Source organism: Schistocerca nitens, chromosome 2, assembly GCF_023898315.1.
Source record: "Schistocerca nitens isolate TAMUIC-IGC-003100 chromosome 2, iqSchNite1.1, whole genome shotgun sequence".
NCBI lineage: Eukaryota > Metazoa > Arthropoda > Insecta > Orthoptera > Acrididae > Schistocerca > Schistocerca nitens.
Window position 1 is genome coordinate 412,221,701 of NC_064615.1, and position 17,216 is coordinate 412,238,916.

At 39.8% G+C, this 17,216-nt stretch overlaps 1 protein-coding gene across 2 annotated transcripts in view; it reads right to left on the minus strand.

Annotated features, from left to right (window-relative positions):
- Window positions 1-17,216, minus strand: part of LOC126236275 (uncharacterized) — a 181,102-nt gene that overhangs the window by 20,535 nt on the left and 143,351 nt on the right. For both annotated transcript variants that reach the window (XM_049945434.1, XM_049945435.1), the window contains exon 6: window positions 8,133-8,298. In XM_049945434.1, coding sequence (XP_049801391.1) covers window positions 8,133-8,298 — 166 coding nt within the window. The remainder of the gene's footprint in view (window positions 1-8,132; window positions 8,299-17,216) is intronic.

Genomic DNA, 17,216 nt, shown 5'->3' on the forward strand with positions numbered 1-17,216 from the left:
TAGTACAATCTGCTACTCCCAAAAATTTTATTGTGATCATTGTGAAAAGAGGTGTCTTCAGAAATTTGGATAACCTTAACACATTAATCTCGAAACCACCAGTATTCACACCCAGAGATCAAATTAGTTTCAGTGAAGCTACTCAATTTAAGTTTGGGTATGAGTATCGCTTCAAACAAAGTGTGAAGTACTGTTTTTAAGACACAGGAGCCCTCACGTCAGTGGATACTCACATCATGATGGAAGGAAGGCTTGCTGAACCAGATCCATTTCAACTGCCAGTAAAATACAGATAACCACTTTCAATTAACTAGAAAAATACTGATAACGTGCAGAAGATCAACACTTTGTTCGGTCATGTATTGGGAATAATGTGAACAATAATGAGACAGAGAAACTTCCTCAATGTATCTATCTCAATGTGAACTAATTTATTGGGGTGAGTGATATGTTATGTATACATAAATGTGTAAAAATTGTAAATACTAGTCACTGATTAGATGTGGTTCAAAACAAATACTCACAAATTAATATTTTGCATTCTAAATTATTTTCTGGGAGATACAGTGATAAGCCTATTGACAACATCATAATTAGAGTGACTCCAAAATTAATATCACACAGCATAAAAGGACTTGAGTATTTTACCACATGCGATGTGTTAAACTATAATTTGTGGTACAAAGAAGGTTTCTGTTTTGTGTTAAATATTTTTGGATTTCCATGAAACTTAAAAGGTGCTGTATCTCAAAACGAGCTAAAAAAGGCTTATGACTATATCTCTCCGACCCCAGTTAGAGTCAACACTGGAAATGTGCTCATATGGCTGAAGTTGTTAAGGCGACTGCTTCTGACAAGCAGGAAATACAGGTTCGAGTCCTGGTCTGGTACAAGTTTTTGTGCAACACCAATGAGTAATCTTCATACCTAATGTCACAAAGATTCCACAGTTGTGAATAAATCTCATAAATTAAGAACTACTTAAAACGGAACCATCAAACAGAAACTGTAGTGGGCAATGCGAACCAAAGATTATGTTTTATTGGCAGAAACCTCATAAGAAGCAACAAATGTACTAAAGAGACTGCATACCTGACTGTGTCACGCGCTACACTACTAATGGAGTATTCAAACATTACAGGATTCTTTTTCCTATTCATCTGCATTAATTTACATTTATCTATATTTAGAGTTAGCTGCCATTCTTTACACCAATCACAAATCCTGTCCAAGTCATCATGTATCCTCCTACAGTTACTCAACGACGACACTTTCCCGTACACCACAGCATCATCAGCAAACAGCCGCACATTGCTATCCACCCTACCCAGAAGATCATTTATGTAGATAGAAAACAACAGTGGACCTACCACACTTCCCTGGGGCACTCCAGATGATACCCTCACCTTCGATGAACACTCCCATTGAGGACAACGTACTGGGTTCTATTACTTAAGAAGTCTTCGAGCCACTAACATACTTGGGAACCAATACCATATGCTCGTACCTTAGTTAGGAGTCTGCAGTGGGGCACCGAGTCAAATGCTTTCCAGAAGCCAAGGAATATGGCATCCGTTTGATACCCTTCATTCATGACTCACAAGATATCATGTGAAAAAAGGGCGAGTTGCATTTCGCAGGAGCGATGCTTTCTAATGCCGTGCTGATGCATGGACAGCAACTTCTCAGTCTCAAGGAAATTCATTATATTCGAACTGAGAATATGTTCGAGAATCCTGCTACAAACCGATGTTAAGGATATTGGTCTGTAATTTTGAGGATCCATCCTTCTACCCTTCTTATATACAGGCGTCACCTGCGCTTTTTTCCAGTCGCTCGGGACTTTACGTTGGGCAAGAGATTCGCGATAAATGCAAGCTAAGTAAGGAGCCAATGCAGTAGAGTACTCTCTGCAAAACCAAATTGGAATCCCATCAGGACCTGGCGATTTATTTATTTTCAACTCATTCAGCTGCTTCACAACCCCAGGGATGTCTATCACTATGTCCTCCATACAGGAATCTGTACGAGACTCAAACTGCGGTATGTTTGTACAATCCTCCTGCGTGAAAGATTTCTCAAATGCTAAATTTAAAATTTCAGCTTTCGTTTTGCTGTCTTCCATTGCCAGGCCAGACTGATCAGTGAATGACTGGATGGAAGCCTTTGACCGCTTACCTTTTACATAAGACCAGAACTTCCTTGGGTTTTCAGCAAGATCTTTTGCTAAGGTATGACGGTGGTAGTGGTTGAATGCTTCGCACATTGCTCTTTTTACAGCAGCACGAATCTCTACTAACTTTTGCCTGTCCTCATTCTCCCGATCTTTCTTGAACCGCGAGTGCAACTGCCTTTGCTTCCTGAGCATTCTCCGAATTGCGCTGTTAAACCACGGTGGGTCTTTTCCATCCGTGACCCACTTTTTCGGCACATACTTGTCCAATGTGTGATTTACAATGTGTTTAAAATTCGCCCATAATTCTTCCACGTCCATCATACCGGAAGTACATGAAGTCGATTCATTTACTAAGTGGGATGCTAACAACTGCTTATCTGCTCTTTCTAGTAGGAATACTCTCCTAGCCTTCTTGACTGTCTTTTTAACTTTCGTAACCATAGTCGTAATGACAACATGATGATCACTAATCCCTATCTCAACACTGACACCGTCGATGACGTCTGATCTGTTCGTGGCTACCAGATCTAAAATATTTCCATTACGCGTTGGCTGTCGATTTCGCTGCTCAAGACAGTTTTCAGATAATGTGTTCAAAAGTAATTCATACGACAGCTTATCTGTACCACCTGTAATGAATCCATAGACATTCCAGTCTACTAGGTAGGTTGAAGTCGCCTCCGACTAATATAGCATGATCCGGGTACTTCTGCGATACAGAATGTAGACTCCCTTTGAATGATTCTAGAACTGTCACGGTGGAACCTGGTGGCCGGTAATAACACCCCACAATTAACTTTATTTCCCCTAGCCCTGTTAAACGTGTCCAGATAACTTCACAATCACACTCTACTTCGACCTCAGTAGACACAATATTTCTGTCAACTGCAATGAAGACACCACCTCCTACGGTGTCTAATCTGTCTTTCCGATATACGTTCCAACCCTCACTAAATATTTTAGAACTTCTTATCTCAGGGTTCAGCCAGGTCTCAGTCCCGAGAATAATTTGCGTGCCACACGCTTCCTGGAGGGCAGTAAATTCAGGAACTTTATTCCGAACACCCTGAAAATTTACTGCTAGGATCTTGATAGCTGAAGTGTCTTTACACTGAGCACGTCCTGATTTCCCTGCCTGCATGTCGACTGGTGAGTGTTCATCAGGACACCTCGCACTACTGCCTAGCCTAAAAAACCCTCATGTACACACCACAAGTACTCTGCTACCCGAGTAGCGGCTTCCTTTGTGTAGCGCACCCCTGACCTATCTAGGGGCGTCCTACAATTCCCCACCCAATAGCGCACATCTAGAAATCTGCAGCCAAGACCGTCACAGAGTCGACGAAGCCTCTGGTTGAGACCCTCCACTCGGCTCCAAACCAAAGGACCCCGATCCACTCAGGGAACGATGCTGCAAATAGAGAGCTCTGCTTGCACCCTGCGTACGAGGCCAGTGGTCTTCACCAAATCCGGCAGCCGCCTGTACGAACTGAGGATCGCCTCAGAATCCAAGCAACAGGCATCATTGGTGCTGATGTGAGCAACTACTTGCAGACGACTGCACCCCGTACACTCAATAGCCGCAGGCAGGCCGCCTCCACATCTTGGATGAGGCCCCCCGGCAGACAAACCGAGTGCACGTTGGATTTCTTTCCAGCCCTGTAAGCTTCTGTTGGTTCTTGGTAGAACAACATTATAATAAATGAAAAGCACAAGTTTGCTTTTGTTCTACAATACTACTTTTATTGTTAACCAGTTTTCAGCTTACAAGGCCATCTTAAGACATTATATAAATGTCTGAAGATGGTCTTGTAAGCTGAAAACCGACTAACAATAAAAGTAATATTGTAGAACAAAAGCAAACTGGTGCTTTTCATTTATTAAAAATTGTACCTTTGATGCTGCAGTAACAAATCAACAAGGCCTGCCTGCTGACAAAGGCTCCACCACTGTTGTTTTGAACTGCAGGTACTACCTCACAGAAGGACTCTGCCAGCTGTCAGATTCATCCACCAACAAACCCTGCCACAGTGACCCCATTCCAGAAATCCAACAGGATCTCCAGTCTCTCCTCAAATCCTCAGGCCCATCCCAGAACCTCTCCCCGCACTCCTACCTTCTACATGATTCCTAAAGTCCACAAACCCACCCAGGACGCCACCACCTCCCTTTGCACTAACATCCCTAATGCTCATGGCCTTAGTGCTATTGAACACTACCTTTCCCAATGCCCAATGGATTCCAAACCAATCATCTCCTTCCTAGTCGCTATGACCAACCATATCCTCACCCACAATTACTTCTCCTTTGAAGGCTTTACCTACAAACAAATCAAGGGTATGGCTATGGCACCACCCTATGCCAACCTGGGCCATCTAGAGAAATCCTTCCTAAACACCCGGAATCCCAAACCCTTCACCTGGTTCAGATTCACTGATGACATCTTCATGGTCTGGATCGAGGGTGAGGACACCCTACTGAGACGTCTCCTGGCAAGACATTTGTAAAATCGGTGTAATATATGTGGGGAAAAAAAAATCTGCGTTACTACATTTCATTTTTGTATGAACAGTTATTGATTATTTGGATACTGTAAAAAAGGAAATAATTATTTTTCATTTTTATGTTTGTGTAATATTATGTATGACCATTTTGCAAATAACATCTGTGGTCGGTGAGTGCGGAAACCGAAGCAGACAATGATAATTAAAAATATAACGAAGATATATATTAGCATATTAAATTGCTTGCATATACTGGAGGTTTAGACATTACTCTCTCTGTCATATTGTAGCCGTGAATGTTGTAAGAGCCTGTGACGCTCTCTCGAATGCTTAGTTAGCTTTCTTTTGTTCTTTTATCGAGAAAGACGCCATTGGATGCTGATGTATAAAAAAGCAAATTTAGAATTTTCTGTGATGCAGTGCTGTGCCACGATTGCGGAAGCCATTGCTGCGGCAAATTCAAACTATAATTGAATGAAAGCAGTTTTCTCGCAATTAAGCAGGCAGGTAGTGGTACATTAAAATTATTTCTTTCAGCTTCCCGGAGATCCTAGAGGAGAATTGTAGATTTCATTATGTTATTTTCAGATGGACGTGGGCAACTGCATGTACAATATCAGTGACGTGAATAATATACGTAAATCAGAGCGTTAAAACTTCACTTGTATGATATCGAAAACTGTTGTGTTGAAATCTGGTCCGGCTAATAACATTAAAATCAATTTTCATTTTTAGCTTCATGGTCTTGTGGTAATCAATAGTGTTCAAATATTAAAATATCCACTGCACCTTTTATGTTTGGCAAACACTGTATACTGTAACATGTTTAATTTCGTAATCAATTACAGTAATGATACAGTGTTCCATTTCTAACAAGCCAGATCAGAATTATGAGAACATAGTCCTGCAAATTAAAGATCAAACATTCACAGCAGGAAATCTTTTAGTGTTGTGTGTATCCCCACATAATAGATCAGTGGGCACAAAGTTAAAATTTTCAACTACAGAAACCAGTAGCGAGAACTACATTTTATCTTTTGTGGTCGCAACAATAATCAACATATAGTTTACTTAAAGTGCTATGCAACATAAACTGTATATAAAATCAAAGTGCATGGGGATACGCAACACTATCCACATTCCTCCCGAACCTCAACACCTTCTCCCCCATTCACTTCACCTGGTTCAACTCAAACCATCAAGCCACTTTCCTCGATGTTGACCTCCACCTCAAAGATCGCTATATGAGTACCTCTGTTCATATCAAACCTACCAACCATCCAACCACCCACCACAAATACCTCCGTTTTGACAGCTGGCACCCATTCCATACCAAGTCCCCTCCATACAGCCTAGCCACCTGTGGCCGTTACACCTGTAGTGACGAGCGGTCCCTCTTGAAATACACCGAGGGTCTGGCTAAGGACTTTACAGGTTGTAGTTACCCTCCCATCTCGTACACAAACAGATCTCACATACCTTATCTTTCCAGTCACACAACACCTTCCAAAACCCCATCATCCGGCCACAGAGGGGCATTCCACTCATGACTCAGTACCACCCAGGACTGGAGCAACTGAATTACATTGCCTGCCAGGGTTTCGACTACCTCTCTTCATTCCACTATCCTTCCCACCCCTCCCACAGTTGTATTCTGCTTCCCACCGAACCTACACATTATACTCATTCATCCCTACACAATTCTTGCTCCCAAACCCTTGCCTCATGACTCATATCCCTGTTACAGACCTAGATGACAGACCTGTCCCATACACCCTCCTGCAACTTCCTACTCCAGTCCAATCACAAACATCACCTATTCCGTCAAAGGCAGGGATACCTGTGAAACCAGTCATGTGATCTACAAGCTAAGCTGCAACTACTGTGCTGCATTCTATGTGGGCATGACAACCAACAAGCTGTCTGTCTGCATGAATGGCTACAGACAAACTGCGGCTAAAATACAACTGGACCACCCTGCTGCTAAGTATGTTTCCCAACAAGATGTCAATCACTTCAATGACTGCTTCACAGCCTGTGCCACCTGCATCCTTCCCACCAACACCAGCTTTTCTGAATTACACAGGAGGGAACTCTTCCTGCAATATATCCATATTCCCGAACCCTCTTGGCCTCAACCTTCATTAGTCATTGTCTTTACCCATCTAGCCCCTTCTCTGCTCCCATTCCAGCACTACACAGCTCTCTATTCCAACAACAAACACAGTTCTTTTACTTCTCTCCTTGCCAGACACCCCCCCCCCTTCTCCCCCGCTCCCCATCTAACTTCCTGACTCTGCCCTACTCTTCACCTCGTCTCCTTGCATGCCCCCAGCAGCACTTTACCATCCCCCCCCCCCCCCCCACCCTGCTATCCCTCTTCCTTACCCCCCACCCAGTTGCCTCTTCCATAATGCACTGCTACTTGTAGTCTGGCTCCAGCTGCCAGAGACTGTGATCATGTGTGTGAGAGTTGCGTTTGTGTGTATGTTGCATGATGGTCTGCTGTTCACATAATTTTTTTTTTAATGTAATCACTCACTTTGTTCATATGAAATGGGTATCTTCTTGTGGTGTGTTCAGTTACCTCCATTTCTACGATTTCATGGAACCACTCATTGTTCACAAATTTGCAAATAGCTATGGAGGTAACTGAACAAACCACAAAAAGACCGCCATTTCATATGAACCAAACAAGAGATTATTTAAATTTTTTATGTGAATTGCAAATCAACTTATTAAGTACATACTCCCTCTTGTTATGTTATCCTTCACTTTCTCCACAGGATAACCACAATACACCAAGATTTTACAAAACACTTTAATATCTATATGTACTTTTGTTAATTGTTTTTGTACTGCCAGTGTAGCCTGAATATAAGGTTTATACCTCAAACTATATTGCTTCAATAACTGATGTAAGTGTCAACACATTTTGTGGCTGGTAGTGGTCTCTGAAAAACCTTTTCATATTTCTGAAGCAATCATAGTCAATTAATGCTCAATATGGCCACCATAACATTAGAATCAGCTTTCTGGAAGAATGCTGTTTACAGGAGGCCAAGTAGAACAGTACAATATGTTCTGTGGGCATTGTGAGAACTACACAAAAGAAAGTTACTTCATTCATCTGCGCTTATTACAAATTATATTCTCCCACCATGTTTTTTCCTCAGGATTTTGATAAAGTTTTTATGAGGACGGTTTGTGTACATACTACATATTATAAACAAGGTTTCCGGCTATATATACTTAGTGCTATCCATGAGGGACCTCTGTGGATTGCTAGTACTCATCATTATTGAAGTGCACATTTTCATTCATTTTCAATACAGAAAATTAGGGTAATATCTTAACAAACAAATAGGTATCATGTGAGCTTAGGTTTAAAAAATTGAGTTGTATGAAAGTATACTCAAATAAGTACAACTAGCATAAAAAACTTAACTTACCCAATTATGCACAGCCTATAATCCGGTAAGCATGGTGAAGATTTCTTAAATTTTGTTGTTGGAAGATAAATGTCATAGTTTATTTTCAGTTTAGTATCAGAATGTGCACTTGGAACCGGGTCACATGGAATTTCCTTAAATATGTTTAGTTTTTGTAATATGGATCCTGTAAAGAGAAAAATGTAAATTATCAAAATTCATTCAAAATCAATATTTTCAAGGGCAATTTCTCAGTACTTTAACATTTTGTTCCTTAAATAATAAAGGAAGACTTTCGTCATTAAGCTCAAATTCAGAGTTTCCTCTCAAGCACATTTAGCACATATTACTTATAAGATCTCTGCATCTGGAAGACTGGATGATAAATTCCAAATCAAAAGCATCTTGAGTGCATAAATAAATTACAAAAACAGCAAGCCCTTTGAGAGCAAATATGAATGTGAATCCTGGATTAAAGTATTAGCTTCAATTTCATGCTCCAGATCCATGTATACACTGTCCATGAAAAGGCTACAAAAACTGGCAGTTAAATGACTGACAGCTAGTTGACAACAGTACAGGTACCATAGCAACAATCAGAGAATGACTATGGCCACATCATTTATTCCGTTCACAGCTGTCAAACTCTGTTACCTCAGTTGCAAACTATGCCCGCAACCGTAACATAGCAATTGCAATTAGTTTGTGTTGTTTCTCTGTGTGTTACATTCATTTTATGCAACGGAATGTCCTAAACTTACGAAAGTGTGCAGGAAAGTGATAAGACTATTACCACCCTGCAGTACTGCACATTAATAGGAAGCATGTGAATATACCCAGAATGGAAAGGCCCAAACAAACATGAACCAAAAACATCACCCTCTCCCATGCTCGAAAGTGTCTTTTCTTATTTTAATCAAGGTGTAAGTGGAGAAAGTGACCTTTATTTGAATGGCATAGTTTATTCATAGAAAGATGCGAACAGATTTGTTGTTATACATAAGGAGTTATTGACTGTAGGCTGTGCCATAAGTGTTCAGGAGCTAGTGGAAGTGATAGTATTACTTAGAGAACTCCACAGGGAGAATATACACATATGCTTACTAGTGCCCGATTTGTAGATTTTACCAATTTTTTCTCTGCAAAAGGCATACTTCATAAAATAATAGCTTCAATACATATACCAGCATAGCCTAGGACCAACTGTTGTAAAAAGAAAAGGGGGTATCATTCTTGAATGCATGATTAAAAAAAAAGTTATCAGCATGCTGCCTTGTATGGCTGTTTGTGTCCTGTTTTTCTTTTTCAATTAATCCTATCCAGAATTTGACCAAAGTAATTTAGGAACACCACAGGAGATCTAAACCTGCATAACCAGGCTTGTATTTGAGCTCTACTTCACTTGATTTGAGTTTAGTGTCAGTGCTTCCCTTGCATGGGATGCTTCCATTGGACAGTGGCATTTAGAGAATAGATACACACGATTGCATTACAGTTCCAAAGCAGGAGATGGAGAACAAAGGAGTTGTTGGATGAAGTCCATAAATCATCAGCTTAAAAGATCATGAAACATTCTATGAAGAGAACACACTATTATATTACGTGTACATAACTGTATAACAGATCATCCTTCCTCACAGGCTACAACATCTTAACATTGGGTATGCAGTGGTTTAAGATCAGTATCTTTTATACACAGGCGAGGGGAGCTTGTCTGTGTCTGAAAGTTTAGTTCCCCAATTGCATAACGTAAGAGATATTTACTACTGAAGGAGTGCACATCCCTTTCCAGCTGCCTCAGCACTAATAGGTTCTGCTCTACATATTCATTTTATAATTTAATTTCTGTTATAGCTTGGCCTCTTAGAGATTTTATGGGTGTAGGAAAATAAGAATGCAGATCAATTTTGACCATAGTTCAGAAAATGAACCTGATTGATAAATTTGTTTTATTAGGCAATATTAAAATTGGAACAATGAATGAGATTCTGAGTTGATTGAAATTAGCATGAAACATATTGGGCAATACCATTAAATCAGCTATTGATAAGACTATTGCACTCTGGCCAAAAATATCAATTGTATGTTGTAGATACATAATATTTATCATTAATGGTTTCACATTGTAAAAATAGAGGTATGTAATCAGAAGAAAGTGCACTCTTCATATGTCTCCATAGCAGGAAAAGATTTACACCTAGAAATCGTATGGCGTGAGTTTCAGGACGTAACTGAAAGTGGAAAAACTGTTAAGGTTACTTTGGCCAACAAAGAAAAGGCATGTAAAGAAGTCATCGTTAACTTTAATTCATGAAACATGAGAACAAATCATGACTGGTAAATTTCAAAAAGGGTTGCATAAAGAAAAACATTGAAGAAGGATTTCATGCATGGTAAGGTACAGTTTTATAATGCTCTTTACAATACAGAGAAATTCTCCAGCTGATAAATCATGGACAGCAGCTAAAGCATTTATCTGCAATGAATTACTATCTGAAAAAAAAAACTGCACAAATATTCATCATTTCTTGATAACATTTCAAATTGGGAAACTGTCAATTTACAAAAATATCAGGGAGTAACCATTTGTGAGGGTATGAAATGGAACCATAACAAAGATTCAGTCATGGTAAGCAGGTGATAGAGTTTGGTTCATTGGTAGTATACCAGGAAAATGTAGTTAATCTACAAAGCAGACTAATAAGGCCCATCCTAGAATATTGCTCAACTATGTGGGACCTATAGTGAAGAAGTCTAACACGGATATTGAACATATAAGAAGGACAGCATTAATAGTCACAAGTTTGTTTGACCTATAGGATAAACACCAAGTACTCTATGAAAGCCTATTTTTGAAGCTTTCAGAATCAGCATTAATTGAGGAATCTAAGGATATGCAACAACTTTCACAAGGACAGCAAAGATAACAATCACTGTGTACACAGGGGCATTTAAGCATCCACTCCCATGCATAAATGGAATGGGAAGAAACGCTAATAATGGGAGCTCCTCTGTGCCATGCACTTCACAGTTGTTTGCAAAGTATGGATGTAGATGTAGAAAACAATTAGCACGTACTCTGAGGTGTGCATGAATCTCCATATGCTCATATGTGGCCATGCTACAGATCACTTGAGAAGAACCTGTGTCAAGATTAAATTTATTGTAATGCCTCATTAAGGCCAAGGCAACTTTAAAGTGACTGAACATTGAAACTATGTATTGGGTCAAAAGTGCCATGTAAAAAAAAAAAAAGAGAGAGAGAGAGAGAGAGAGAGAGAGAGAGAGAAAGAAAGACTCCTTTTTATTAGTCTGAAACTGAGTTGTTTATTATGTTCATCATTATGCAGGTTCCCATATTCTTTGATTCTTTCTCTAAGTCAATGACTGAGATGTTTGTGAGTTCCTGCACAAGGGGGATTATACACTGACATTACATGTTCCCACCTCTCATCATAAGAGGGTATGCAGTGTGCCCAGGAACATTCTGAAAGATGGTCATTTTGGTAATCCAGGTGTGGATAGGCATAATGATGCACAGGTTGATCTCCAAATCTTTGAATATGGTTCACCCATTAGTCAACAGTATTGCAATACTGTATTCCTTTCCCACGTGCATCTTTTCTGGGATGCCTTTGACCCTGACTTCATTTTTATGGATGACAAAGCGCAACTGCATCGAACAGTGTAGTTGGAGGAGCTGTTGGAAAAAGAGGATATTTGGTGAATGGACTGCCCTTCTCATCCCCCCAACTTAAATCCCATCAAGCAAAAAGTGTGGGATGCATTGGGCAGATATGCTGCAGCACGTCCAAATGCCCCACTTAGCAATCTTTTGGCCAGCATGGAAGCATGTTAAGAAGCGTGCCATCCATAACGAATCACACACCCTATTAAGAACTATGCCTTGCCTTTTTTAATGCACATGGGACCATAGTGATTCACACTGACTTCAGTGTAATTATTTTCTTTGAATGAAAGTGTCATTTCTGTTAGCCTTACCTTCTGTACTATACTGTAGCAGTTCTTTCTACGTACGACCCAAGTCTCATAGATCTATGCTGCATGGCAGTACACATCATGTTAAATTTACTTTCGTCCTCAAGTTTTGCACAGCACTGTGGTAAGCAGACACAAACTTCAGAGTTCATCACTTCTGACCCTTACTGTTCATACCTAGGATGGGGCAGGAGTTCTCAACTGTTCGCCCAGTGGTTTTTTCAAAAGTAAAGGTAATGGCATCATTATTTAGCTGAAAATACAGTCAGCAGTATTAGCCTTCCATATAGCCATATCAGCTGGGTGTTCAAGCCTAGCAGAGAATACAGTCAGCAGTATTAGCATTCCATATGGCCTTATCAGCTGGGTGTTCTAGCTTTCACTGACTGACTGACTGAAAGGAGTTTCATTGTTTAGATTATTAAGGATACTCTCATGCAGTTGACGGAAAAAAAAAAAAAAATTTCTGAGGGGCAAAAGGGTTAAAATTGTTTCACTCGTGAGACTACATTATTTTTAAAAGATTATTATTATTATTATCATCATCATCATCACTAATTCATAGGACTGTAATACTGGCATTAATGTATGACACAATGTGGTGGAGGTTACAGCTTGTGAAATGAATGTACCGATACCTTCCTTGCACCATCTAGGCAGTACAACATAATTTGTACTATGGAACTATGACAATAAAATTGAGACATATACATCACATATGCTTATCTCATGAAAATGTTTTTCCAAGTTGTAGGTAGATCTGGTGAGAGACTAGAAACTGCTTCATTATCCACTTCGCAACAATATAAAACCTAGCTGACAGCACAAAACAACAGCCACTATGTATTGGTCATTACACCACAGTAGAGCCTACACAGTTCGTCACATTCTTCCTTAGTTTCGGCCAACAGAGACCTCGAGAATTCAGCTCTCTTTTTTTTTTCTGAGCTTTAGCTGCCGCCCAATGCTTAACCATTTCTTTTCGATGTTGTTCTTTTCTCTGTTGGATCCACACCTTTCTTGTCTTCAGCTTCAGGTTTCCTTGGAAAACTTTGTGTGTTAAAAAGTTTTCCTTAAACGGATCACATTCTGGGATATCTTTAGGAGAAATTTTTGCTCTTGTAGATCTTTTTCAACTTTCTGAACCATGCCCCTTTGGTTTTCTTATGTTGAAAGTGGAATAATATCCTGGGGTCATTCAGGTCAAGTGGGCAAAAAAGGCAATCTTTCTTTTCCAAATTGTGTCCCTTATCTTCTTCCATACATTTATATAGTTCACAGTTGTGAAGCCTTCTGTACTTGCTGGTTTCTTTGATGGACCCAAGATTTTCCTCAAACTCTTTCTTTCTTTGGCCTCGGATTTCTCCTTTAGACCTTTCTTGCTCATTGTGAATCTTTCCACATGTAGAACCTTTGGTATAATAACAGTGGAGTAGTGTCTAATTCTGACATATAAAGATATTAACCTCTTATTGTAGATGCCTGTAGTTAGTCTATAGGCCATTTCTATTTTGTAAATGGGTGATATGAAGTCTTCTTTCACTAACAGGTCAGACGTTAACCATTCATATAGATATTTAAATTTTACTACCAGCTTAATTTTTCCTTGTCCGAACTCTCATTCTCTTGGTGCTGGTTTTATGTTTGTTGATGGTGCATATGTAGGCAAGGGAAAAAATTTCAGGATTTCCCAGTTAAAAATACATTTTCTCCCAGGTGAAAATACACTTTTTCCATGTTAAATGCCAGTATACTTTCCCTTGGAACTGTGAAAGTTATCAGTCCTTTGAATGGCTATGGTTTTATACAACGGCGTAGAATTTCTCGGCACTTTAGAAAATGAAACTGAGGCAGGGGAAGGGGATGGGAGGGGGGGGGGGTGGGGGGCAACACGTTTTGAAAAGATCTTTGCTGTGCAGCAACATGTACACTGCATATTTTTGTATTACGAAAGTATAATTGGGAATTCCACCAAAATACTGCATGTTACTTTCCAAAGCATGGGAATTGAGACTGCAGTGCTCTTTTATAAGCCAGTCACAGCTCATGTCATGTGATCTCGCCAGCTGAGAGCAGCGATTATTCAGAGTATGGGATACATGATGTAGTCAGTCAATTAGCAATATCACAATTAAGTAGCGCGAACACACAAATAGGAAAAGTTAATGGTTTAAATTAAAATACATAGTGTTGCTACAAGAAAAGCAACGCTTTCATATATAATATTGGTCTCGAAGATTTGTGGGGACGTAGAACCACTGGTTCACCCCCCAATAATAACACTACCCTACCGCAGCGAAAACAACCGTATCTTTGCCAGATCAGTTCTCTGTAGTACGTGCTCCATGCTACATACATTGTGTATACAATGTGAGAATAAAAGTGTTCAATAGTAATTGACGGAAGTGCGAGTGATTATTTATCATTGTAATTACCACACCCGCTCTCCACTACTTATATATTAATAAGCTGCAAGAGAAGCTAAGCTTTCACATATAATGTTGATTTTTTTGCTTATGTTACCCTTTAAGATACATCACACAAATGAGCCAGTAAAATGCTTAATAACAACATAAATGTTTGATCTTCTGGGCTCGAAATTCTTCTAAATGGCTCGTCCTCAAAGAATTTATTTTTAAATGAGAGTCAAATGCTCTTTGATTTAAAAAATTCATCGTACATTCTCGCACATAGCTAATCTTGTGTAAAAGGAAATTTACTTTGAAAGTATAACGCTTTTCAAACCATCATTTGCAATAATTTCCCGCAACCTGTTAAAAATAGGTTCATTTCAGCAGTTAGCAGGGAGCGCCAGATAACAAGTGTCACCACGCTTGCGCAGCTACGATGATGTAGGAAACCCGTACGTTCATACATTAAAAGATCTTACATTATGTCCTAAAAGACATCAGAGGATACTCCAAGAGCATCGGAATTTCATGAAGCATACTAAAATGCATAATTCGGCTTGCAGTGCACATTCGTGTGTCCAGATTCCCAAAGAAGTAGCCCTTTATTATGGCATAATGACATACGTGCTAGAAGGTGAAAACGAGCACTTGAAATTCAGTGAACAGTTGAAACTATCCAAAAGTTTGGAATTAAACACTTCGTTTTAAATAAATTGACTGTCTCAGCAGCAAAGATTAATAAAAGCCCAATTTCTTTAGTAAACCGACAAAAATAACTTCATTGTTCTGCAAGGCGATTAATGCTTGACTGACAGAAAGGTGGAAATAAAATAAGATCTGAAACTAATAACATTTCAGCCCTTCATAATTATTGAATGTATTTTAATTCACTTGATAGCTCCCGGCCATAGAAATCTGTATTGTTTTAATTTGACACGAGCAGGGGCAACAAAAAAATCTCTAAACGTAAACAAGGGTCATATGGAGACTACCCACCTCCCCACTACAATCAGACTGCTCTGCGCATCTGGCCCAGATCTACGATATTTATGAACCCCCCCCTCAAGCGTTTGAGACAGGACGCTAAAAATTAAAAAAAAAAAAAACTGTCTTTTCAAAAAATGTTCATATTGTAGTGCACACCTTTCTGAACAGTTTGATACATAAAGCAAACATGTTCAAGAAAATGTAAGACATGTTATTTGGTCTTATGTGTGCCAAAGTGCAGTGCCACGCATCTTCACACAGCATTCTTCTATCGCACATCACTGTATTACCCTCTTGGAATTCAAACGTGTACAATTATATTCACGACAGTGGAAATTGAAATGTCCTGTGGTGGCTCCCCTGCTCCCAGTCAGCTGGTTTGACATCCTGCACCTCTTTAAAAAAACTCACAATTAATACTAGAGAGATTTTTGTAACCGGGAGAACAAGAACTTTTCAGAAAATTTACATTCTTTATTGTATTTTGTCTAAATTTGGAATTGTCACATTCTTCCATAATTTGTGTGATGCCCCCATTTCTTCTTCTTCCTCATTCTAACAAACAATCTCGTCATCACTAATTCTGTAACTATTTCTGCCAGTGTCAAGACTCATTCTCCGGTTAATTTCACCAACCCCGCCACAATCATCAGTTTAGTTATCACACATTTATTCTCTGGTCAGGCGTTTGTTATTACGTGTTCGTACAACGCGTTTTCTGCATTACTCCCACAAAAAACGTCAGCGGCTGCTAGCCGGAGACTGTACAACTGGCCCTTACTAGGGTAGCGATCTGGCCAAAACTTTTCTGTCAAAATTTCTTTTTCTTGGAGACACCGAGAAGATAATATGTGATCTCTCTTATCTGTTATTCCTGTTTGCATTTATTTCCACTCTGGTAGTCTAAATCTATGGATTTTGCTACTAATTATAACAAAGCTGATCATGTGCAAATCCAGTCAACCACACAAAAACAGCGATTGGCATTCATCTGTTTGGCTAAATTCCACTCAGCTTGTACAGTCCCGTCCCCTTTGGTCTGCAGGAAAGTTTATTTCTAGATGCAACCGGGGTTCCTTTGGCAGAGACATCATGTACACTATGCACCCATTCAAAAATCAAATTATGATTCATTCGCAAATCAACAAGGAATGTGTTCAAAAATGTTAAAAAAGTCAACAGGGATGCGTTTCAAAATCATATGAATAATCGCTAGACCAATGTGTGCTGGATGCTAGGCGCTTTGTGAAACAAGGTTTTTATCCTCAAGAATACGAATCTGTAGCCCCCCCTCCCTCGTGAAATTGCCACCCGTGGCTATCAGCCCGGGTCCCCCCACCCCTCCTCCTCCTACCTCTACATCCCAGCCTGTTGTGCATGCATGAATCTGGCAGCTTGGGCGCGCCAGTAAAATTTTTCCATCTAGCATCCGGCTGCTTGCTGCTACTGCTTATACAGCTAACAGCCAAACTTCTGCGGGGGAGAAGGTACTACTCATACGCAACTCAACTGCGCATGTGTATGAGCCCGGTCACAACTGCTTGAATGAATTTAACGTAAACAGTTGTGACGTCGCACTCATCGTCGGCAATTTGTTATGAACCATTGCATAGTGTTCCTAAAGCCTCTTGACACTTTTTGCTGCTGGCAGACGCTTCTATGAGCACTGTGTTTTGTTGCTGTATGTAGCGCATTTCCTTTTCAACTG